The sequence below is a fragment of the Lemur catta genome, chromosome 8 (genome assembly GCF_020740605.2).
Source record: "Lemur catta isolate mLemCat1 chromosome 8, mLemCat1.pri, whole genome shotgun sequence".
Lineage (NCBI taxonomy): Eukaryota > Metazoa > Chordata > Mammalia > Primates > Lemuridae > Lemur > Lemur catta.
In genome coordinates this window covers 39,791,360-39,817,602 of record NC_059135.1, presented here as the reverse complement: position 1 = coordinate 39,817,602, position 26,243 = coordinate 39,791,360, and the positions used below count along the sequence as shown (strand labels likewise).

Below are 26,243 nucleotides of genomic sequence, written 5' to 3'. Positions count from 1 at the left end.
GTCTTACTGTGTTGCCCAGGCTAGAGTGCCATGGTGTCACCCAAGCTCACAGCAACCTCAAATTCCTGGGCTCGAGCAATCCTCCTGCCTCAGCCTCCTGAGTAGCTGGGACTACAGGCATGTGCCACCATGCCCGGCTGATTTTTTCTATATATATTTTTTTAGCTGTCCATATAATTTCCTTCTATTTTTAGTAGAGACGGGGTCTCGCTCTTGCTCAGGCTGGTCTCGAACTCCTGAGCTCTAACAATCCGCCTGCCTCGGCCTCCCAGAGTGCTAGGATTACAGGCGTGAGCCACCATGCCCAGCCCTAGGCTTCTATTAATAGTGGTCAGATGAGAGTCTAGAGTAGTGGGGAGTAAGACCACCTCTAGGTAGATCTCCATTAATAGGGATCAGGAGGAAGCCTTTGCTCTCAGAACAAGACCACCCCTCTCTCCTCCGTGCCTCTTTCTGCAGGTGTCATATGGGATTCCCAGAACTCCATAATCCTGACAAAATCTCTCCAGCCTTCTCCTTAAAAGTCAGAATCTCATAACTTCTTTGGGGCCATCAGGACTATACATCTCACTACATCTCACTATATTTTTATCCCTGTTTATATTAGCCAACACAAGCCCTGGGTCTCTCAAATCATATCTTATCACTCTGGACTCTTATACAAATCATTGCTATTTCTAACTCTGTTTTTCACACATCCCCATCTCCTGAAACACACCCATTTCATGGCCAGATGCTCAGTCATAAGTAAAGTTTCCTTCGATCACCTTCTTGCTCTAGCAGACATCTGGCTTTCCCTGTGTGTTAGTCTGTTTTGCATTGCTATAAAGGAAATACCTGAGGCTGGGTAATTTATAAAGAAAAGAGGTTTGTTTGGCATGGTTCTCCAGACTGTACACTTCTGGTGAGGGTCTCAGGGAGTTTCCAATCAAGGCGAAAGGCAAAGGGGGAACAAGCATGTCACATGGTGAGAGGAGGAGCAAGAGATACAGGAGGTGGTGCCAGACTCCTTTAAACAACCAGCTCTCCTGTGAACTAATAAAGGGAGAACTCATTGCAGGGAGGGCACCAAGCCATTCATGAGGGACCCACCCCTATGATCCTAACATCTCTCACCAGGCCCACCTCCAACACTGGGGATCAGATTTCAGCATGAGATTTGGAGGGGCCAAACATCCAAACCATATGACCTTGTAACCCTTACAGCTTTTTCTGGTGGGGACTGATTTCTCTCATCTATACCTCCCATCACTATGTCTCATTGCTACTTCCAGACCATTTTTTCCCCCCTGTAAAGACTCCATTCCGCTTTGAATCTCAGTCTTTAGCTTCCAAGATCACTATCAGTTCAGTGATTTCAGTGTCTACATAGATAGCCCTTCCTAGCTTCTCAGATGTTTTACCTCCTCTCCTTCAGGGATCTCATTCTCCACCCTACCTAAGCCATTTATTCCTGTGGCTATGCCACAGACCTTGTGATTGCCAAGTCTGCGTATATACTCTGTAATTTTCTTGTTAAATATTCCATCTCTAACCACCACCTCATGTCTCTCTTACTCCCTCCAACAATCTTCAGACTCTTTTGGACCTGTGATCTAGTGATTCTACTGCCTTTTAACTGTGTCTTGTCTCCTGATGTCCTTAGTTTTCTTTTCTCTGCTTAAATTCTACGGTCCATCATTATCATCCTTCCCTTGGGAATTCTCTCAAGTCTGTTGCTCCTTCCTCACTTAACTGTACTTGACAACCAAATCCATCTCTTCATTTTCTCAGTACTTAACCAGTACAGCTTAAGGTAGTGGAAGAAAACACATACCCATGCTGATTAGTACCACTTAAAATTAATGATGGCTAATCTTTATGCTGCCTGGTAGCCGTACTGTTTCTCAAGTCCATTTTCTCTCTTGGTTTCCTATATTAGTGCTTTAAACAAACTTTAATGTGCATACAGATCACCAGGGGATCTTGTTGAAAATGCAGATTCTGATTCAGTAGGTCAAGGAGAGCCTGAGATTCTGCATTTCCAACAAGCCTTCAGGAGATGCAATTGCTGCTGGTCCATGGACCACACTTTGAGTTGCAAGGTCCTGAATGACTCTTTCATGTCTGTTTTCCTCATGCATCCAATACCTTTTCCCCATCTTAACTCTTACTTGAAGATCTTGCTTCCTAGTGTAGTGAGACAATTAAGAACTTCTGCAAGCTATCCACCTGTCTGCAGTTGTGCCCAGTCAGCCCTCCCTTCTGTTACAGTAGATATACTCTCCATAATCCTAGGAAAGGCCAATTCCTCCACTTAGGCAAAACTTCTTGAAATAGTTGTCTGTATTCATTGTCTCCAGTTATTCTCCTTCCATTCTCTCTTAAACCCATTTTAGTCAGGCTTTTACTCCCTACCGTTCCACCAAAAATTCTCTTATCAAGGTCACTGTTGACCTCCAAATTTCTAAATCCAGTGGTATTTCCCAGTCTGTGTCTTAGCATTTGGTACAATTGATATCCCCATCTTTGAAACACTTTTTCACTTGGCTGCTTGATCAAAACATCATCTTATTTTTCTTTCTGCCTTCCTGGGCATTTGTTATCAGTCTCCTAGTTCTACCTTATTTCCCTAACTTGTAAACATTTAGTGTCCCAGGGCTCAGTTATGGAACTTTATTTTCTGTATTTTTATTCATTTTCTTGGTGTGCTTATTCAGTCTCATGACTTTAGATACCAGTTATATATTGACAACTCCTAAACTTTATCTCCATTCCATAATTCTTCCCTGAACACCAGACTCATGGATCCAGCTACCACCCCAGTATCTCTCTTTAGATATCTATTAATAAGCTCCTTATATTTAACATGTTATAAACTGAGGTTCATGTCTTCCCTCCCAGACTCTTGTTCTTTCTGTATCCTTCTCCATCTGTATACAAAAACTTTGTTTTTCCGGTTGGCTAACCAAAAGCCTTAGGGTTATTGTTGGCTACTGATTCTCTCATGCTCTAATCCGATTCAAGAGTAAATGCTGTAGGTCTACCTTCAAAATATATCTAGAATATATCCAACTACTATATTTACAGAATATATCTGCTTTTCACCGTGTCTATGACTACCACAGAAAGATGGCAAAGCAGCAAGTATCCTTTCTCATACTCAAGATACTTTCCTTCTCTTTTGGTTGAGAGACTCCTAAAAAGTCACAAAAGAGGGAGGACTGAGTTTGGCCACTTGGCAAGTGGGTGTTATTAATTCAGTAGAGTAGGAACAATCTGTAAACATGATGTCACCTAGGAACCCCTGGTAGGTCATAGGGTGATTCTATTACAGTAGAATTTGGTAATGTGGATAAATGGATCAAAATTGTTCTAAGTAGAGAATATTATAAACATATAAGACAGGAAAGTGGAGAGCACATTAGAGGCAGTGAATAAGTTGATTTAGATAAAGTGGTATTTTATATAAGGGAATAGAGGAAGGTAAGTCCAGAAAGATAATTTGAGGCTAGATTGTAAAGGTTCTTAAATGCTAGACTGAATTTCTTTTTTAAATTGGGAGGCATTAAAACCTTTTGAATAGGCAAATGACCAGATCAAGATGCTGCCTCTGACAGTTAGTTTGGCAGTAGTCTGCAGGGAGGAGTTAGGAAGCTGTTAAAAAATTCTAGGCTCTAAGGGCCTGAATTAGGAAAAACACATTGGGCATGGAAAGCAAAAGTATCTGTGATAGTTATTATGAGGAAGAATCCATGGGACTAGTTGACTGGCTGCATGTAGAACATAAAGAGCGGAAAAGGTTTGAAGATACCTGATTTACTTAACTTACATGCCTAGGAAAATGATAATATCTACATCCTTTTTAAAATCCCTGGATATGTGCATCTGACTTTCTCCTTTAATACATAGCTACCTTCATGAATTACACTGACATGATTTTTATTTCACTCCAAAAAAAAGCTTCTAGAGAAAACTTTTAAAGTAAAATTGTTGCCATACCAATAGGGAGTTTTTAACTAGTCAATTTAGAGAGAAAAGCTAATCAACTCTAGGCTGGATATTATTTGTTAGCCTTAAAATTTGTTGCTTGTTTTAAAAAAAAAAGCTCAGAAATGGAAGAATACAGAACCAAATTGTTGGAACATTTGCCTGAACAAAATAGAAAGTATGGGAAAGGAAATACCATCAGGTAAGTAAGTACGAGGGAGCCAGCTGATGGGAGTGTGGATTTGGTCTTAACCTGAAGAACAACTGAAGAACCATGTGGAGGATGGAGTTGGAACGCAGAAGAGACTGTTGGGGTAGCTTCATTTTATGTGAGTTATAAAGAAGTAAGAGCAAGTCCAGAGAAGAAGGGTTTCATGAAAAACAAAATGTAATAGATAAGATGTTCTATTAAATGAGAATAAAGGCTGTAATCAAATACTGTATTGTTATAAACCAATAGCAGCTTGATTTGCAAATAACTGTTTCTATAAAGTTGAATTTGGTAGGAATTAGCAATTGCCTCAGCATTACAAGATTAAGTTTTCCTTTATCTGCTACAGTTAGAAAGTACTTCAAATCCTCAATATTTTTAATTTTGAAAAAATTATTACTATAGGACTTTCAGAGACCACCACAGTTTTCTTTTCGTTAGGAAGGACTTACTGAGCTACATATCAGGAAAATAGACTCTAGAGTTAGACAAGCATAGTTTCAAATTCTGACCTTACATATTCATACTAACTGTTTTACATTACCTGTTTAGGGCTCAATTCCTTCTTCATCTTTAAAATGGAATAATAGTACCGACCTTACAGAGTAAGGTTTTTAAGTGAGAGTAAACATTCTTAGCACAGTGCTTGCTACATAAGTACTCAGTAAACATTAATTGCTACTGTTAATGTGAATATTATTAACATCTGTTTAGATTCAAAACGGATTATTAGAGAAGTTGGACTTAAAGCTGGTTCTTGAGAAAGGCTAGGTGGGCAAAGGCATTCAAAGCAGGGAGAACAGTATGTGCAATGTGAACAAGTCATCAGATGTCAGAGAAAGCTGGTCTAAGAAGAGAGGAGATGAGGCTGGAAGGTTGCTTGGGGCCAGATTCTGAAGGATCTTATGTTACTTACATGGGAATGTGGACTTCTTACAAAATGGTCAAAAGAGAACCAAATGAGGAGTTTCAGTAAGAGACTAACAAAATAAGATAATTCTCATGGCAGTTGGAGGTTGGATCAAATTATGTTTAGTATTTGTATAAGACTGTGGAAGCTGATTTAGTTGTGTGGGCATTTGCACAGGGCATGGATAAGAGGGTCTAGACAAGAAAAACATTTCTGATATAGCTAAGACGGGCTTTGTTTACCGATTGGAAGTAATCTTTCTTGTTTTTAAAGACTGCAAAGAAATGTATCTCTATAGTCTCCCTTTGAAAGTAAAGCAAAAGTCCAGGGCACAGGAGCTTAGACCTGTAATCCTCGCACTTTGGGAGGCTGAGGTGGGAAGATCACTTGAGCCCAGGAGTTCCAGACTAGCCTGAGCAAGAGTGAGACCCTGTCTCTACAAAAAATAGAAAAATTAGCTGGGTGTGGCAGCACAAGCCTATAGTCCCAGCTACTCGAGAAGCTGAGGCTGGTGGATCCCTTGAGCCCAGAAGTTTGAGGTTGCAGTAAGCTGTGACGATACCACTGCACTCTAGTCTGGGTGACAGAGCAAGACCTTATCTTAAAAAAAAAAAATATATATATATATATGTATATATATATGTATATATGTATATATATGTATGTATGTATGCAAAGTTTAACTGTGTGCCTTTAAATTTTTATTATTTGATTTTTTAATGGCTCCTACCATTATATGTTTCAAAACCAACAAGTATGAAAAGTTAGAATGAAAAAGTTACTTTCATCTTTGTCTTTCATCTGCCTAGCTTCTATAAACCACCCCTTCCTTAGATAAAATGTCTGTTATCAGTTTCTGTGTAACCCTCAGGAAAAATAATTATGCAAGTTATATTGCAAAAACAGAATATAAGCATAAAATAAGAAATATTTAAGTAGAGTAATAGTAAATATAATAGATTTTAGAACTCAGAATTGTGCTGAATAAATTTTACCAAGATAAAATCATTTTTGAAAGTCTGAGACTGGTTAGCAATAATCAAATCATCTTAATGTTTATTATGTTAGTAGAATGTGGTATTGTTCTTTTAAGAATAGTATTGATATTGTGATGGAATAATCCATAATTTTATACTGAATTAGCAGTGTCTTACTGGTAACCTGCTATAGCTAATGTTATTACCATATTGCCAGTGTGGGAAAAAATTGCCCTTTTTTATACTGTGTTTGTGCCCCTGCCCTTCTCTGAACCAGATTCAGTACAAATACACACTCAGGAGTCGGTAGCAGTAGATGCAGATCTAATTGAACTAAATTTTAAGGTGTTGGAAGTAGTTAAAACTTCTGACTTTTAAGACATTGTGAGTTTAGTACATCTATGCATATAACGTTCAAGAAAAGTTTGGTTGCATTTTAGGGTAATGATATATACTCTATTTCATATTCTAGGAGTTGTCTTTGCTCAGGCAACCTTAGCATTGCGTTTTTCAATCAATTGTGCATCATCTGTGTGAACCTGCTTTTCTCTATCACAAATTGCCTTTACAGTGAGGTTTAAAAATTAAATAGTGAGTATTCTTATCTAACTTCATTTTCTTCAAATGATATGTATCAGTTAGGTAGTAATAGGGGAAAGATGTATTTGGCTTAACTGCAATCAAACCTGAGATGGTGTGCTTGTAATAATATATTTTTGATGTGTTTTTGCACTGTCATCATACTGACTAGAGTCAGATTCTTGGCACATCTAGATGCTCCAACTTTGTGTGACCTAGATAGAAAACATATGGAGGTTTGTGTGTATTTTTAGCACATGTTAAGCTTTTGGCCTAAGAGCAAGATTTGTGAAAAACTTCAAGAAGTGAAAAGAAAACCTGTTTTTGAAAATAATGTAGAATTAATGAAGTGGTGGAGAAAGCAAACTAAAAGCTATTTTCTAAAGAAAATGTAATTTAAAAATTCAGTTTCTCCTGGATTCCTGGTTTTATCACTTTTTATAGTTTAGTTCTTTGATGATGAATCTTGTTTTGAAAATGAATCTTAATTGCCTAATAGTGAAGATTTTACTTGTTGGCAGACCTCTTTATCATTTATTGTTAGCACAAGTGTAACTAGTTTAGAAAATGCTCATAAATTAGCCCCCTTGATCTGATGCAATAATTGCCTAGTGTGAAATAATGCTCCCAGACTCCTAGCAGTGTTTACTTTGAAATAAAAGCACATTGCATAGTTCTCATGTTTCACAGCTTTTCTAGAACCCATTTCCTGAAGTGATCTTTTTACACTATACTAACTATTCAGCAGGTCAGGCAGTGAAATAGCATCCTTGCATTAATCAGCAAGTAAGATTTATATCTGTAACCAAGGCATCACTCTAATATAAACTAAAATAAACAATATTGTTTACATTAGTGGTATCACAGGCTTTATAGCTATATTCAGCACAGGAATTTTAAAAGTTTTATTTTAACTGCTTTATTTTAGATATATGTCAATATCAGAGAGCTAGCATTGCTTTAAAGAGGTACAATTTATGGATAAATTTTTATTGCTCAACTATTCCTTGTTATAAGGAACTTCTGATGGGAAGTATGAAGGAGGGAACATTTCATTCCCAGATTATACGGTACCTTATCTACTTTCTGTTATTTTGAATATTGTTCCTGAAATCACTAGCTATTGGCTGGCTTAAAACAATGGCTATAATAGCAGAAGCCATCACTTCCTTGCCTTTTTACAGGCTTAAGTGCATAGGCACACAAAGACTATGGTGTGGCAGTTCCTCAAAAAAATTAAACAGAGTTACAATGTGACCCAGCAGTTGCACTCCTAGGTATATACCCAATAGAAATGAAAACTTAATGTCCACACAAAAACTGGTATGTGATTATTTATAGCAGCATCATTCATAATAGCCAAAAAGTGGAAACAAAAATGTCCATCAGCTGATGAAAGGATAACTCAAATGTATATCTATACAGAAGAATATTTTTTAGCCATTTAAAAGGAATGAGAGGTGGGCACAGTGGCTCCCGAGTTTAAGTTCAGCATTTGGGAGGGAGGCCACGGCAGGAGGATTGCTTGAGGCCAGGAGTTCCAGATTAGCCTGAGCACCACAGTGAGACCTTGTCTCTACCAAAAAAAAAAAAAAAGGCAAAATTAGCTAGGCATGGTGGTATGCACCTGTAGTCTCAGCTACTTGGGAGGCTGAGGCAGGAGGATCACTTGAGCCCAGGAGTTTAAGGTTGCAGTGAGCTATGATGACTCCACTGCACTCTAACCTGGGTAACAGAGCAAAACCCTTCCTCAAAAAAAAAAAAAAGTTTAAAAGGAATGAAGTACTGATATAATATGAATAAACCTTGAAAATATTATGCTGAGTGAAAGAAGCTAGTCACAAAAGACTGTATTGTATGATTTCGTTTAGATGAAATACCCAAAGTGGGCAAACTTTATATTAATAGATAGAGAAAGTAGAATAATGATTGCAGAGGAATGAGGAGTCACTACTAATAGATATGGGATTTCTTTTTGGAGTGATAAAATTGTTCTGAGATTAGATTGTGCTGGTGGTTGCACAGCTCTGTAAATATACCAAAAACCATTTAACTGTAAACTTAAAATGGATGAATTGTATATGAATTATACCTCAATAAAATTATTATTTTTTCCTACCCCAGCCAAGATAAAACTATTATGTTAAAAAGAAAGAAAGAAAAGCAAAGATTGCTTTGAATTTCCGAAAGTAGTGGACAAAGACTATAATTTTTAACATGTATAGTGGTATGACAACCAGCAGTCTTAATCCTTAAAAAGAAAGAGCTAGTTTTTAACTCTATGGGGATTGCTTTTCCCTAGAAAAATGTATTTGTTTGCTTATTCCTTTAACAAATAAGTGTTTAGTGGGCCCTACTGGGTGTCTGGTACTGTTCTTGGTACCAGGGACTCAACACTGAACGAGCTGAACTCATTGACTTCTTGCCACCAAACCTGCTCCTCTGAGTTTCCTATCTTGGTGAGTGATACTACACCATGAGAAACCTGGGAGACATTTGTGATTCTTCCCCTTCCTCTTTACATGCAGAAGGTCACAAAGTCATATCAAATCTTTTTCATATCCTTTAGTGTGTTCCTGGCTTCTCTTTCCCTCTTACCAGCATGCTGGTTCTGTTATGTAGCCCAGTGATTCTAAGCCATGGTGTGTTAATGTTAACAAAGTACCAAAGTTTGCAAATGGTTTATTTTACAACAAAAACAAAACTAAGCTGGACATGGTGGCCTGCCCCTATAGTCCTAGCTATTATACTTGGGAGGCTAAGGCAGGTGGATCACTTGAGCCCAGGAGTTTGAGTCCAGCCTGATTAATATAGTGAGACCCTATCTCTAAAAACTAAAAATAAAACTAGAGCAATAATCCTGTAAATGTCACTTTCACTGACTTGCATTCCACTGAACCATTGCAAGTGGAAGAGAAAGCAGTAGCATACAGCTAGTGTACCAGGAATTGCACACAGTCCTCAGGTTACCCATGGGAATATTTTGTGAATGATAGCATTCGTTTTACATGTCCTCAGTAAAAGTTAAAAACCTGTGATTTGGATGAATGCAATCATGTTTTTTAAAAATCCATATTGCTCTAGTGTTAATTCTTACTAAGTCATTTTTGCCAAAGATCTCTAGCATCCATATCTGATACTGGCATTTTCCCAATTAGATTTCTCCAGTGACTTGGCATTACATGTAAGAGAAACTATAAAACACCTTTGCATGATGTGCCAGGATATTCTTGATTTTGCACCTATCTAACTTCATTTCCTGCAAGACATACTTTTAGTATGTTCATGCTTTGGCGTGTGCTGTTTTATTTGTTAGGAATGTGCTCCCGTGATTTGTCTGAGAGGCAGACTCCTTTCAAGTCTCGTCACACATACACCTTCTCTGTGTAACAGATTTAAATTTCTTCTGTAATACTCCCACCATGTTTTGTAATAGTAGTTTTCATAATGTATTGTCATTTTAATGTCTTGTTTTCCTTTTATATTTTTAGCTCCCTAAGAACTAGGACCTTCTCCTTTTATCTTTATATTCCAGACTTTAGGATGGAATCTGGTACAAAGTAGATGTTCAATAAGTATTTATTGGACAAACTCAAAATGATTTCTCCAAAAATTTTAATTTAGCCAAAGTATTTATATATTATTACATAAAATTAAAGGATTAAGAAATACTGTGACTCTACATCCTGTGTTTCCTGGAGCAGTGCAAATTTTAAATAGTCTGTCATTGACTTTTAAGTATAAATATAGTTAATAAGACATACCATAATTTGTTTAGAAATACAGTTATACACATTGAACCTATACCTTAATTTTTACGTTGTATACAGTTTATATTTTGATTTCATGTACTTGTTAAAAGAAAAACTTCAGATAAGGCTGAGTGCTGTAACTCATGCCTACAATCCCAGCACTATGGGAGGCCAAGGCTGGAGGATCACCTGAGGCCAGGATTTTGAGCCCAGCCTGGGCAACATAGTGAGACCCCATTCTTTGCAAAAAATAGAAAACTTGGCTGGATTTGGTGGAATGTGCCCATAGTCCCAGATACTCAAAGGCTGAGGCAGGAGGATCATTTGAGCCTGGGAGTTTGAGGTTGTAATGAGCTATGATGACGCCACTGCACTCCAGCCTGGGAGACAGAGCGAGACCCTGTCTTAAAAAAAAAAGAAAAACTTTAGATAAATTAAATTTAATGGTTTAATTAAGCAAAAAATGATTCACAAATGGACAGCCCCCAGAACCAGAATAGGTTCAGAGCAACTCTGGGAATACCACATGGTTGGATAGTATTTATGGACAAGCAAAGGAAACTGACATACAAAAAACAGAAGTGAAGTACTACTAAAATAGCTGAATCAGTTACAGCTCTTTGCCTTATTTGTGTTGACTGCCTATGATTGGCCAAAACCTTGTGATTGGTATAAGAGTAGGTTACAGTTCACTATGTATGAAGAAACCTTTAAGCTGAATTTCAAATATATAAGGAGACAACTTTAGGCTAAATTTTTTTTTTCCTTTTTGAAGTGATTGGGTCTTTCTCTGTCACTTAGGCTGGAGTGCATAGCTCATTATAACCTCCAAATCCTGGGTTCGAGCTGTCCTGCCTCAGCCTCCCAGGTAACTGGGACTACAGGCACACACCACAATGCCCAGCTGGGTTTTTTATTTGTTTGTTTTAGAGATGGGGTCTTGCTATGTTGGCCAGGCTGGTCTCTAACTCTTGGTCTCAAACAGTCTTCCTGCTGTGACCACCCAAAGTGTTAGGATTACCAGCAGGAGCCACCAGTTTTTTGTTTTTTGTTTTAATTTAAATTTTTTTAGAACTGAGTCTTGCTGTGTTTCCCATGCTGGTCTTGAACTCCTGGCTTTAAACAATCCTCCTGCCTAGGCCTCCCGAAACACTGGGATTACAGGCGTGAGTCACCACACCTGGCCTCAAGCCAGTAAACTTAGTTTAATATACTCTATGTCCTGTTTGTAATACAGGTTACTTTCAAAGCAATAGAGAGCAAAAAGTTGAAATTTAGGATGGAAGAATATTTGATTATTTTTTTTTTTTTAGTTTTGCCATTTTGCTGTGTATTTTGTAACTATATGAATATTAATACAGATTATTGGGAAGTTAGAAGTCCTTAGGTATAAGGACTAAGGCATAATAAGACTAAGGTTGTTACCAAGAATTACATTCTCAAAAATATTCTTACTTTCAGATGCTAGGAGAGTAGCTCTCAATCTTTTAGGACTTTACTATTCTGGTGTAGCTTGGATTTGGGGACCCAATTTTACTCCTGGCCCTTCTTGTAAAGGCAAATTATTTTTTTGAATAGGTTAAAAAATTAGTTTTCTGAATTCTCTAATATCCTCAAGGTAATTGGAGATTACATAGCACATCACATGGCCATGGAGAATAATCATACTTGAAAAGTGCGTTTGTCAGTCATACCGTTTATTTTTTAGAGTTCCCAATTAGGGTCTGGAATTTGTTCTAAATTACTGCTGTTTTTGACTCTAGAGGAGGGAAATGTTGGCAAAGTAAAAAGAGTGAGAGGTTTAAAGCCGGAAAGACGGGGTATAAATCTTAGTTCCATGACCTATCTGTGTTTCTTTGGGCGAATCAATTTCCTTGAGCTTCAATTTCATCATTTGTAAAATAAGATAATAACACCTACCTGAAATGGTTGTGAAAATAAACAGTAGTACCTAACAAGTAGTAAGTTCTTCATAAATTAGCTCCTATCTGATTGTTACCAATTAAACTCTGGGAATAGATAAAAGGTCTTCCTGTTACACTAAATATTAAGTAGTAGTTATACTATCTCTGTTTTCCCAAACAGCTTGCTCTTTGTGATTCTAAAAACAATGTGGTTTTCAGATGACACAGATTAGCAAGCAGAGTCAATAATTATTGCTGCCTTGTCCAGGAGAACGCGTTGGTATTCCCAGTGTGCCGATTAGGGAACAACATGACTCTATTTATCTTTCATTTTATTATACATAGTATGATTAGTACTTTTTTCCAGTTAGTTCCTGATTATTGTTAAAGAATACCTCTGGCCAGAATCCTTGGGTCCAGTCTCCTTTGTCACTCTTTCTAAAAGACTTCTGCCTTTTTTAGACTTTACAGAGACAGCTACAGAATCTCCCAAGAGTATACCAACTTCATTGTTTGTCAAAGTGACCCAAAAATGCAACTTCACAGATGTGGAATGGGAAGCAGAATTTTATTACTCAGTTTTATCGGTTTGGTTCGCTGAGAACTCCCTTTTTTGATGCAAGTACTGTCTTTTCAGGCTTTTCTGAACAATACAGACAATGAAAGACCACCTCAACTGGGTGCTACCTGGCAATTCTTATATATTTTTTTTCCAATATCCAACAAGGGAAGGCTGTTTTAAATCTTCTCCACAATCTTTAAATATTTACATCACTGTCTTTTCACGTTTGACAAAAAACCTCCTTTCCATATTACTGAACAAAGAGGGACTTTCCCAGCCTTTAGCCATTGGGTCTATAAACCTTACTAGTGTCCCCCTTCCTACTTCCTGGTCAAGTATCTTGTTTTTCCCTATCTGCTTGTACTTCACAGCCAGACTTTCTGAAAGAGCTGTCTAGGTTCACTTTTTTTTATATCTTCCCCATAGTCACTATCCAGATTACTGAAATGTGGCTCCATTTACTGCTGAAAGTGCTCTCACCCTCCTGATTGCTAAATCCAGTAGCCATCTCTCTGTTCTTACCTTGTTCTCAATTGACATTGGAAACATGATTGCTTCTTTCTTTAAAAACTTTCTTGTTCTGTGTACCACACTTTCTGTGTACCTGCTGCTCTTCTTACCTTTGTGGCCATCCTTTTTAGTTCCTCTTCCTTTGCCTGTGCTTTGACTATTGTTGATATTAATGTTTTCTTCTATGCCCCTTGCACATTTTGTTCAGGTCTGAGGAGGTGCTGAGTGAATATTTGTTGAATGAATGAATTGTATTTGTACTAATGATTTCTCAAGGGATTTGACTATAATTGGACCTTGTTAACTGAAAAAATTACAGTATACTAAACCTGCTTATGTACTTCACAGCCAAATTTTGGTCCAGTCTTTCTGGACCATGATTCTCTTAATCCAGCATACTACATATATGCAGTGTAAAAAATCTAAGCTTGTTATTCAGCTTTTAAGTTTATGAGATTTAGTTATTATTTTATGAGTTCTCTGTATATAAAAGATAATTAAAAGGTAATTTTAAAGAGCATGTTTTTTCTAAAATTTTTATATATATTTGTTTACAAAAATCCTGTAGCATAGCTGTTCATCCTCAATAAAATAGTAATACCTTACTAGGAGTAACAATTTAATTTTAAACATACATAGAAGTATGTATTCTGAAGCTTAGGATTAGAGGGAAGAGAATTACTATTTAATGAAATTGCTTTATGCCAGGCACTGGCCTATGTGCTTGTCTACATTATGTAATTTCATCTTCCAGCAACTCTAAGAAAGAAATAGTCATCTTGTAAAGAGGAGAAAACTGAGGTAAAGAAACATTAAAGTACATTGTACACTGCAACCTCTATAGCTTCTAAAATTCAGGAGCATAGTTTATTCTGTCAGTCTTTATAGCCTATGAAACTCTTCTAAATGATGTTGAAAATTTAAGCTGAGAATGAATGCTAAATATAAAAATAAAATACTGTGGGTTCTTCAGTTTAGTAAATCTAAATTGTGTTAAAAGTTGTCTGTGTCATTTTGTCCCTAGGCAGTTATTTGGCAGAAAACTAGAGTATCGGATCACAAGATGGCTCTCATGTCAGTTCTGGGGACTGCCGTTATGAGCAATATGGAATCCTTTCAGTACCACTCTGAAGAATCTCAGGTATACAACAAAAATGTTCTTTAATAATTCAGATTTGCTAATGAAGCCATTAAAATATTTCTCCTTTAGGTGGGTTGGGATGGTAAGAGGTTTTTCTTTTAACATTTTTATCAAATATGTACATAAGATAAGAAAATAGCTTATGTTAAACCTCCTTCTGCAGCCCTGCTTCCCTCTTTATCTTTTCTGTATGTTGCTTACATTGATTTTTTTAAAATATATTTTTCAATTTAGAATCTTATCTATTTACTTTCTACTATGAAAGAAAGAAAAAGAGTTGAGCTTGCTTATCTTTTTCTTCTCCCGCCCCATCCTAAATATATACTCCTACTATCTTTTCTGGCTCTATCAGCTTTACGTAGTGCTTTTTGACTTCCTGTAATAATGGATGAGGTTAACACTCCCTTTTCCTCTTACTTGTTTTTTCCTCTTTCAGTCTTGTCAACAATACTTTTATCAAGCTTAATATATTTTCTTATGTAACCTTTTTAAAAGTCTTACATCTTTTGTCTGAAGATTGACTCTGAAAGTGGAAAACTTATATGGAGTGTATATTATGTTATATTACGACAATAAGTAATCTTCATTACAAAGCTCAGTATTGTGCTAGGATTTCATTTCCTAAGGATCCGGTGTGATGTCTCTATGCCATACAAATGAGACTATTCCTAGTGTCCTGATTAAATGGACTCCCCTTTCTTGTATTCCCTTCAGTGACTCAAAATTTGTCATGTTTTTCTTTGCTTTATACGTGAATTATTTTATGTAGGGTTCTGGGATTTTTTTCCTTTTTCTGGGGTTTCCAAAAGTTTTTCTTTTTCCCCCTCCTTTTTTAGGTGAAGAAGTTTTCTTCATTATAACAGTAATAAAATCCAACTTTTTTAGTCATTCTAGCTATGCTGGTAATCTATTCCATTGCTTTTTTATTTTTGGATCAGCTTTCTTAGGTTGAAAATTCCATCTTTTTGAAGTCATTATTCTTAGAACCCACTTATTTCTTATGTGGATTGATTATATATTAGACCTTTTGCACAACTCTCATGCTGGGATTTCTTTCACAGGCATACTGACTGGTTGGTTACATTATTTGTTATATTCCATGCCTTCCTCTTTCTTGGAATTCACACTCCTTTTTCTGAGGTACATCTTTAAGTAACTTTCATAGAAAGGGGACATGAGACATAAATTTTCACTTTGAGAATAACTTCATTTTTAACTTTGTCTTGTTGATAGTCTGGTAGATGTAGACTTATAGACTGAAGATAATTTTTCTTTAGAACTTTGAAGACTATTGAGTATTTTTGACCATCCATTTTTGCTGGTGGGAAGATTAATGCATTCCAGTTCTTTCTTTCTCTGATATGTTTTTTTCTGTCTGAAAGTTCTTTAGGATCTTTCCTTCATTTTTGTTCTTAAATTTTACAGGGATGTGTCTAGGTGTGTGTCTCTTATCATTCATTTGTTTATCATGCTGAGCACTTGATGTGTACCTTTTGAATCTGAAGACTTGTTTCTTTCTTAGCCTTGTTATATACTTCCATCCATTATCACTTTGATAATTTTTTTTTTTTTTGAGACAGAATCTCGCTCTGTCACCCGAGCTAGAGTGCCGTGGCGTCAGCGTAGCTCACAGCAACCTCAAACTCCTGGGCTCAAACAATCCTCCTGCCTCAGCCTCCCGAGTAGGTGGGACTACAGGCACATGCCACCATGCCTGGCTAATTTTTTCTATTTTTTAGTAGAGACAGGGGGGGTCTCGCTCTTCCTCAGGCTGGTCTTGAACTCCTGACCTCAAGCAATTCTCCCACCTTGGCCATCCAGAGTGCTAGGATTACAGGTGAGAGCCATCGTGCCTGGCCTCTTTTTTTTAAAATAAAACTCTGTGTTGTTGATTAGGACCTACTCTTATTTTTGTAATATTGTTTTTTTCTCAAGTTTTTCATCTTTTCCTTTTTCCATAAGTTTTGAGAGTTCTCACTTTGTCTTTGAATCCATCTATTGAATTTTTTTATTTTGAGGTTATGTTTAATCTCCAAGAGTATTTTTTATTTTTATTGCTTTTTCATAACTTCGTGTTGTTTTATGGGTACATAACCCTGAGTCTCTCTATACATTGCCTTTGTTTTAAATTATTTGCTCCTTAAATAATTTTTATTTCTTAACGAGGTCAGTTTTGTTCTGTTTATGAGGTCTTTTTCCTCCAAGCCTCAGTTCTCTCCATGTCTTTGCCTGTGAATAGGAAATCTAATTGGGAACATGGTGTTTGTGGCTGCACTTACTGCCTCTCAAGTTCCACTTGAGTGTTGAGTAGTCAAGATCCTAGTCCTGCTCCTGGAGTATGGGAGAATTCTAAGTGCCATATTGGGGTGGATGCTTATTCTGCACTGTGCACTTAATTGCTGCCCTAGTTTTTCTCAGGAAATTCATTTCATCTCCCTTTCCTCTATTTCTTTCTTTCTTTCTTTTTCTGTCTTTCTTTTTTTCCTTCTAGCATAAAATTAGGTTAATTGTAATTAGTTCATGATATGTTGTCCTTATTTGGTTTCTTTATACAAAAGTCTTTTTTGCGTATAGATATATAGATATCCATATCCAGTTGACTTAGCTTTTTTTTTTTTTGAGACAGAGTCTTTCTCTGATGCCCTGGCTAGAGTACAGTGGTGTCATCATAGCTCACTGCAACATCAGACTCCTGGGCTCAAGCAATCTTCCTGCCTCAGCCTCCCAAGTAGCTGGGACTACAGGGGCATACCACCATGCCCAGCTAATTTTTCTATTTTTTTGTAGACATGGGGTCTTAAATTCCTGAGCTCAAGCAATCCACCTTCCTTAACCTCCCAGAGTGTTAGGATTACAAGTGTGAGACACTGTGCCTGGCTGAAGAATTGTTTTTCAACCATCAACTTTATTTTTATAAAAGAACCTACAAGATATAAGCAAGCATATTTCAAGATACCATCATGCCATTTTAAGCTATTGTCATCATATTCCACAACTTCTAAGATGGAGCCATAATTTAATTTTAATATTTATTTCTGAGAGACATATACCTGATGCTGAAAATTGTACCTTGAAAGATTCACAGTTCTAGAAGAGTCCTTTTCTTTGTTGTTATCTGCTGACTTTAAGCTGACTTTAAGGCTCTCTGGAGTTTTGCTAGGCAGTTGGCTTCTCTGTTCTACTCTTCTCTTTTTTCATTGTTTGTTGAAATGTCTTCTGCTACTGGTTCCCCTCACATTCTCTTTACAGTATTGAGTTCTTAATTATTGATTATCAATTTCTTAGTCTTAGATGAGAGCTTGAACTCAGTTAATGATTGAGAATGATCATCTAACCAAATCTCTCTTCTGTTCTTGCACTGTGTGTCCAGACAGCTGTTGTGTTTATGTTGCCACCAGCTACTCACCACCATTCCATGCTTTCTGGGCTTGTAAGATTGGAGACTTGTCCTATGTCTGAGTTTCTTTGAGCCCCTTCTCATTCCTAGCCAGAAGCAATCTTAAGTTGTTTTCTAATTGCTAGTGGTTGTCCCCACTCACCTCACTTCCACCCTCATTACATACTTTTAAGTTGTGCAACTTGGCCACCAGGGCCCCCTTCACTGGACTGGGGTGACAGATCCATTGGCCATTAGAAACCTTGGGTGTAGAGAATGTTTATAGATGTCTTCCCATAATGTGAGGGTTCCTTTTTTTTTTTTTTTTTTATTTCAGCTCTTCATGGGGGTACAAAAGCTCAGGTTATATACATTGTCCGTGTCTCGCCCATCCCCCTGAGTCAGAGCCTCAAGCATGTCCATTCTCCAGACAGTGCGCCTGGCACTCACCATGTAGTCATACCTCCATCCCCTCCCCCCCACCTCCCCGAGTCAGCATCTTCAAGAATGACCATTCCCCAGACGGTGCGCAACGCACTCATCATGTAGGCATACACCCATCCCCTCCCCCCACGCCCCCACCCACCCCTGTCTCAGTCTGATATCCAATTGGTATCCTTCCCTGATGTGCATTTAGGTGATGATCAGGGAAACCAATTTTCTGGTGAGTACATGTGATGCTTGTTTTTCCATTCTTTGGATACTTCACTTAATATAATGGGTTCCAACTCTTTCCAGGAGAACCAAAGAGATGTCATATCACCGTTATTTCTTATAGCTGAGTAATACTCCATCCTTTTTTTTTTTTTTTAATATACAGGGACCCTACATGGGAACAGTATCCTAATATGGGTGGTGGTCTCAACTGGGCCACTGCCCTGGTGGCTTTTGTTAGGCATTTCCCAGCGTGGCTTTGTTGGCTTGATAAAGCTCCTCAAGGTATCGTTCTTGACATCTGTCTTCTCTTGGGTATTTTTATCTCTGCATTATTCCATGCTAAGTTCTGAGTGAATTCCTCAGTACTGGCTGATTTTTATTCCCAAAACTATGTATTTTGTTTCCAGGATTCAGAATTTGTTTATTTTCATACTCTTCTAAACTTGATTCAAAGCTAGCAATTTGGCCAGGCGTGGTGGCTCATGCCTGTAATCCTGGCACTCTGGGAGGCCGAGGTGGGCAGATCGCTCGAGGTCAGGAGTTCGAGACCAGCCTGAGCAAGAGCGAGACCCCCGTCTCTACCAAAAATAGAAAGAAATTATATGGACAGCTAAAAATATATAAAGAAAAACAATTAGCCGGGCATGGTGGCACATGCCTGTAGTCCCAGCTACTTGGGAGGCTGAGGCAGAAGGATTGCTTGAGCCCAGGAGTCTGAGGTTGCTGTGAGCTAGGCTGATGCCACGGCACTCTAGCCCGGGCAACAGGTCGAGACTCTGTCTCAAAAAAAATAAAATAAAGTTACCAATTTTATTTTTCTTCTATTTTTTTTAATAGATGCTATTTATTTTTTTAAAAGCATATTATACATACTAATTTCAATTTTTTCCATATTACTCTATCATTTCTATTTTCCTGAGACAAAATTCTCTCATTCTCTGTAATTTTATATGCTTTGAAATTTTAATTTGCAAAATCATCTCGAATGCAGGTTTATTGTTTTTGTTGCCTTTTTTTTTTCCCTCTCCTCACCTTCTCCTCCATTCCCGTAGTTTGGCAGATATCCGCCTCCACAAACTCAATTCAAAACCAGGTGCCTCTCATCCTGCCAAGATTTGACAGACCCCTTTTCCTAGCCAGCTTGGCTTAGCCTTGTTCTTGGTTTTGGAGTTGTCTCTGTACTTTCTTGTGACCCTGGCAGGCATCTCCAGACACTGGTCACAGTATTTTTAAATATCTTTTTTGGAGGGGAGGTGCTATATGAACCTCCTATTTTAAATGGAAAGACTGATTTCAATCCCCTACCTTGTATGGGTTGTTTTCTGTCCCTATTTCCATACCAGAATTTAATTTCCAGCTGACACATCTTGTTTCCCATCCTAGAGCACATAGGGCTTTTGACTTTAGCCTTCACTCCCTGTTATATGTTTTGCAATCACAACATCTTTGTTTGTCTTATTTTATGTGGTTAAGTCTTTTGAAATTTTTTTTAAAAATCGATTTTATCTGGCACTGCTATGTATTTCAGTTGGGATGGAGAAGAAGGGAATTTCCACATGAGCTTGTTCCATTATCCTGACCAGAAGTACTTAAATTATTACTTTAGAAATGTCACTTTGTGATGTTATGGAGGTTTACTGAAAGAAGAGAAAGATTAGTGTTAAGAGACCAGTCAGTATTACATCCGTATAATCAGGGTAGAGAAGAGGAGATGGTTTGACAGACTGCATAGATGGCAGGGCTCTTTATCATGGCAAACGAATAACAGGAGGAGCCCATTGGACAGCAGGGTAGAAGTGGGCTCCTACTTGTTTTATCAAGGTTTGAATATGGTGAGATTGAAAATATTTTTTGACAGCCAATTAAAGATAGTAAGCATTTAGGGGTGAAAGAAATGGAAGTTATTAATATATGTCCATATCTTAGCATCACTGGTATATGGGTAGTTGTTGGTAGTTGGTAGTTATTCCCATAGATAGGAATAAAATTACTCAGGGAGAGTAATTAGAAAGTTAAAAAGGGCCGGGCGCGGTGGCTCACGCCTGTAATCCTAGCACTCTGGGAGGCCGAGGCAGGTGGATCGCCCGAGGTCAGGAGTTCGAGACCAGCAAGAGCAAGACCCCGTCTCTACTAAAAATAGAAAGAAATTATCTGGCCAACTAAAATATATATAGAAAAAAAAAATTAGCCAGGCATGGTGGCGCATGCCTGTAGTCCCAGCTACTGGGGAAGCTGAGGCAGTAGGATCGCTTAAGCCCAGGAGTTTGAGGTTGCTGTGAGCTAGGCTGACGCCAGGGCACTCACTCTAGCCCAGGCAACAAAGCGAGACTCTGTCTCCAAAAAAAAAGAAAGAAAAAAGAAAGTAAAAAAGGCCTGATGGTAGTATTCAGGGGACTGTCATCATTTATAGGGGCTAAGGAGAAGGAGGGGAACCAGCAAACCAGACTAAAGAGGATAGGGGAAGCAGAAAGACCAAAAGAGAAGACTGAAACAGATTCATGCAGTGGACTGCTTCCCAAAGGAGAGAGTTGTCATTGGTGTCAGGGGCTGCAGAGAGTCAAATAAGAGGACTGAGTAGTATCCTTTGGAGTTGGCCTTTGAGGTAGAAGCCTGCTTTTAGAGAGAGTTGGAGATGAAAGGAAGAGGAGAGGAAGGCCCGTGGTTGAGAAGCAATCAGGGGAGAAGTATTTGTATTTTGCCTTTGATTTTTGTTTTGCTTTTTAGATTGAGGAATACTGGGGTACAGAGTCTTGTAAAGTCTATCTAATTTTTAATTTTGTCACACTTATTTGGTGTCTTATGTTCTTTTTCCATGAGTTAGTTTGATTTTTATAAGACTTTGCTGTTTTATTTTACTTTTCTATATAACTTAAACATAGTTTGTTAGTTTTTAAGATTATCCTAAATCATTTTCGAAGTTCAGTATCTGGAAGTAGTAGTAATTATTCAATGGCCAACCAAGATGGTGTGAAAGGAACACTAGCAGTATTATATATTTCTTCTTCATTTTATTCTTTATTCTTGTCCTATTCGGGGTAGACTTTTTTTTAATCCAGAAACCCAGTAAATCCTTTAGAGGCTAAATAGGCTCTGCCTGATGCCCAGCAGGTGCTTTAAAAAGGGTCTCATGTTACCTGGTAAATAATATAACCATTTCTAAATGCTGTGAAGTTTTGTAGTTAATTAAGTAGTATTTTGTAATGCATTATCCAGATTTATTAATTTATTTTTTCAAATTGGCACAATTTGGCACTGTGACAATAATGCACTTAGTGTTCTAAAATTGGTAGTGCATTTCCTTAAACACTTATTTCCAAGGGCGGGGATAGCCATAGACATAGGTAGCAGTCTACAGGCTATGTTGATAAGGAGCCTCATGGTTTCTGCTTAACTAAAAATAGTACCCTCACTAACTTGCTTGTTTTTCTTAAAACCTAAGCTAAAATTTTACTGTTGGTGTTTCTTGAAAGATTAATAACACATCTAGTTTCAGTTGCTTCTGATAAGAGATTTTAGGCCTATATTTTAAATAACCAAAATCATATAGCTAGTAGTGGAACTGGGGTTCAAACCTTGTCAGTCTAGCTCTGTCCTATTCTTAACAGTTTGCTGTATTGTCTTTAGCTGTGTTAATCAGTTAATGGGAAAACTAGGAGCATGTTCCCTGCCTTCTATCCCTTCAATTTCTCTCTTCTCTCTGGTCTTCCTTTCTAATGTCCTTCATTTTCTTCTCTTCATCCATTTGTAAAATAGAGAAAGATAGCATATAAATAATCAGTTTTAAAAAAAAAATGAAAATAAAGCGCGGCAGTGCAATCAGTATTTAGCCCTAAGGAAGTTAATTCAAAGAGTAAAATATATATTTTTTAAACTCAGAAATGAAAACCCAGTAAGATTGGCTTTATAGCACACTCAGAATAAAGATAGAAACAGTCTTTTACGAAAAGATGGTTAAGGAAAAAAGGACAAACAGCCAGAGAAAAGTAACAATGTGAGGAAGGAACTTTTAAAGACAAAAGAAGATATGGTTGAGCAGAGTATGTCCCATGACAGTCAAATATTTGAAAGTATAACCATTCATGAAGATTTTATAAATGCCTATTTTTCCTTAGAGTTGCAAAAAGAGAGAGGCAGAGAGCACCACTTTAACATGCTTTAATATTTTATTTCAAGTTAATGCTGAAGCTGGGCACGATGGCTCAGGCCTGTAATCCTAGCACTTTGGGAGGCTAAGGCAGGGATCGCTTGAGGCCATGAGTTCGAGACCAGTCTGAGAAACATGGCGAGACCCCGTGTCTACCAAAAAAAAAATATGTATATATATATAGAAAAATTAGTTGAGCATGGTGGCACACACCTATAGTCCCAGCTGCTCAGGAGGATCACTTGAGCCCAGAGGTTTGAGGTTGCAGTGAGCTATGATGATGCCACTGCACTCTAGGCCAGACAGCAGAGCAAGACCCTGTCTCAAAACCATAAATAAAGTTAATGCTTTCAACATAATTACCAAGAAGTATGTGGCTCTTTAGACCCTAAGGTGAAAATCTGTTTTTTAATTTTTTAATGTGTTGTATATAGCCAGATCCATGGAACCACGTTGTTACCATTCCATATTCTGTAACTATTTATTGTAATTATAGATTTATCTAAGTGGATTTCTTCCAAAGCGTGATGCAGACCACTCTTTCACAAGTCTTTCAACCCCAGAAAGGAGTTTCATCTTTATAAACAGTCGACCAGTACATCAAAAAGACATATTAAAGGTAATCTCTTGTAGAAAAAAGTATCACTTAGATCAGAAATTTAAAACTAGCTTTATTTGTCAAATTGTAAAAAGGACTATTTCCAAGAATTTGTTCTAAAATAAGAAAAAGGGATACATTATCATTTATTAAGCATTGTGCTAGGTATTTTACATATGATGTCTCATTTACTCTTCACAGCAGTTAATTCCTTGAAGCATTACTATCCCCATTTATAGTGAGGAAACAATCTTAGGCCATGTAGCCAGGAAGAGTTTTGAATTGAACCTCAGGCCTTTAATGTCACTTCAGTGACACTATGATTTTTTATCATGAAGCCAGTTGTATTGGATATTTGTACTACTTATGAATGCTTGTGCTTCATTTAGGTTCAAGACCTCCAAAATGAGCATCACTACTTAGATATTGCCTTTCCTAAAAAGCAGTTACATCTACTCAGTTTCTCAGTTGAATCTGCTTTTTGGTGGCCTTTTAAAGTTGGCAGTACTATCTTTATTTACATATATTATTTTTGTCTTTTATTTATTACATTTAATTCTAGTTAATCCGACATTATTACAATCTGAAGTGCCTAAAGGAATCTACTCGTTTGTATCCCATTTTCTTTCTGAAAATTGATGTTCCTACAGCTGATGTGGATATAAATTTAACACCAGATAAAAGTCAAGTATTATTACAGAATAAGGTAATCATTTTCAGATAATTTTTGGATTAACTTATGCTATTTATAAACATGCATTCCTGTTTTCATATAAAAAAGATTTGCTTTATATATATTTTTTATTATTATTTTAAATCGTGCCTATTATTTTCATAATTTCCTCTAACATTTGTTAATTTGTATTTTTAGGAATCTGTTTTAATTGCTCTTGAAAACCTGATGACAACTTGTTATGGACCACTACCTAGTACAGATTCTTGTGAAAATAATAAAACAGATGTTTCCTCAGCTGACATCGTTTGTAGTAAAACAGCAGAAACAGATGTGCTTTTTAATAAAATGGAATCATCTGGAAATAATTATCCAAATGTTGATACTTCAACCATTCCTTTCCAAAATGATGTGCATAATGATGAATCTGGAAAAAACACTGATGATTATTTAAATCACCAGATAAGTGTTGGTGACCATTGTGATGGTCATTTTAATAGTAAAAATTCTAGCATTGATAAGAATACTAGAAATACATCTCAAGAAATTTCAACAAGTGATTTATCATGGGAGAACACCCAAAAGGAACATAGTGAAACTTGTGCCGTAGGTTCTGTTAAGCACATTCAATCAGAAAATGGCAATAAAGACCATATAGATGAAAGCAGGGAAAATGAGGAAGGAGGAGCTGTTGAAAAGTCTTTGGAAATGTCTGCCGATGATTGGAGCAAGGGAAATTTACTTAAAAATTCAATGGGAGAGAATATTGAACCTGTGAAAATTTTAGGGCCTCAAAAAAGTTTAGCATGTAAAGTAAGTAATAATAATCATCCAAGCCCTGAACAAAAGAATCTCATTGAAGGTCCCTGTAACAAAAAATCAAATGTGATAGATAACAAATCTGGACAACTTACAGCTTATGATTTAATTAGCAATAAAATAATCAAGAAACCCATGTCGGCGAGTGCCCTTTTTGTTCAGGATTATCGTGCTAAATTTCTCACAGAAAATCCTAAGACCAGTTTAGAGGATGCAGCAGTACAAACTGAAGAACTGTGGAAGACATTGAGTGAAGAGGAAAAACTGAAGTAAGTTTCCAGAGCTTGCATGTGACCTGAATGTTCAGTTATTTCCATTCTATATGACTCATTGGTTAAAATATTTTTTTTAAACTTCTTATTTATGGAAAAGCAGAATGGAAAATGCCTTTGGCTTGGCTAGAGTACCTTTTTGGTATTGCTTTTTTTTGTTGTTGTTAATTTAGGTTTTTTGTTTTGGGGGTTTCTTGAAGGGTGGTGTTTTGTTTTTTGTTTGGTACAGGGCTTAGCTGCTTTCTGATTTGTTAAATTTGTTCTTAAAGGTTTCCATTCATCTTCTCAATTTAAAACACCATTTTCTTCTATTTCTTTTATGTTTAAGAACTTTTCTATGGTAGAACTTTTTTTAAGCTTTTGTATTAGAATAATTATAACTATGGTGTTTTTAATATCTTGACTCTTTCTAAAATTGGTCTCCAAAATATGTAACACAATACAAAAAATTGTATCGTTGTAGATTCAATTTAGTGTTGTTTAATACTGTCCCTATTCAGTATTCAAGACTTGATTCTAAAATTTGTTATTTATTTATTATAACTTATAAACTGTAGAGGGTGTTTTGGTATGTAAATAGGTGGTTTGATCCCCTCTTTTACTAAAATATTACTTGCCCTCTTTAGATCAGATGATCTGAGTAAATGTTTCAAAATAAGAGTGCTTTTATTGACTTAGAATACTTAACATAAACACAAAATTTTATGTTTTGAATGATCTAGGCTACAAAAAATGAAAGAGTGGAATTATATCTGCAATCATGTATTGTTATCTAAAGCATCTCCATCCTATGTCAAACATCTGGAAAAAATTTTAAATGTAATCCATCATCCAGAGTTTATATTTAGTGATAAAGTACATGGATACTTGACCAATTTTTTTTCATTAACTCATTTAGTCTTATAAAGACTATCAATTTAAAGTAATAAAGACCACTGTTAACACCAGTATGGAGAACCTGCATAAATTTAGCTTCACTTCAGCTTTTTTTTTAAGTGGGGTTGGTTGTTGTGTTTTGTTCTTTTGGAAACACACAAATGTAGACTAAACAGTACAATGAACCCCTTTCCCTGTTTTGCCAGTAATCATCTCATGGTCAATTCTGTTTCATCCCTACCTCCACTCACTTTTCTTCCCCTCCTTTATTATTCTGAAGCAAATCCTTGGCATAATATCAGATATTTCATAA

The 26,243-nt window shown here is 36.8% G+C and overlaps 1 protein-coding gene across 4 annotated transcripts in view; it reads left to right on the top strand.

Annotated features, from left to right (window-relative positions):
• Positions 1-26,243, top strand: part of PMS1 (PMS1 homolog 1, mismatch repair system component) — an 83,215-nt gene that overhangs the window by 38,799 nt on the left and 18,173 nt on the right. For all 4 annotated transcript variants that reach the window (XM_045559985.1, XM_045559984.1, XM_045559986.1 and 1 more), the window contains 4 exons: positions 14,399-14,515; positions 23,189-23,311; positions 23,853-23,996; positions 24,162-25,051. In XM_045559985.1, coding sequence (XP_045415941.1) covers positions 14,399-14,515; positions 23,189-23,311; positions 23,853-23,996; positions 24,162-25,051 — 1,274 coding nt within the window. The remainder of the gene's footprint in view (positions 1-14,398; positions 14,516-23,188; positions 23,312-23,852; positions 23,997-24,161; positions 25,052-26,243) is intronic.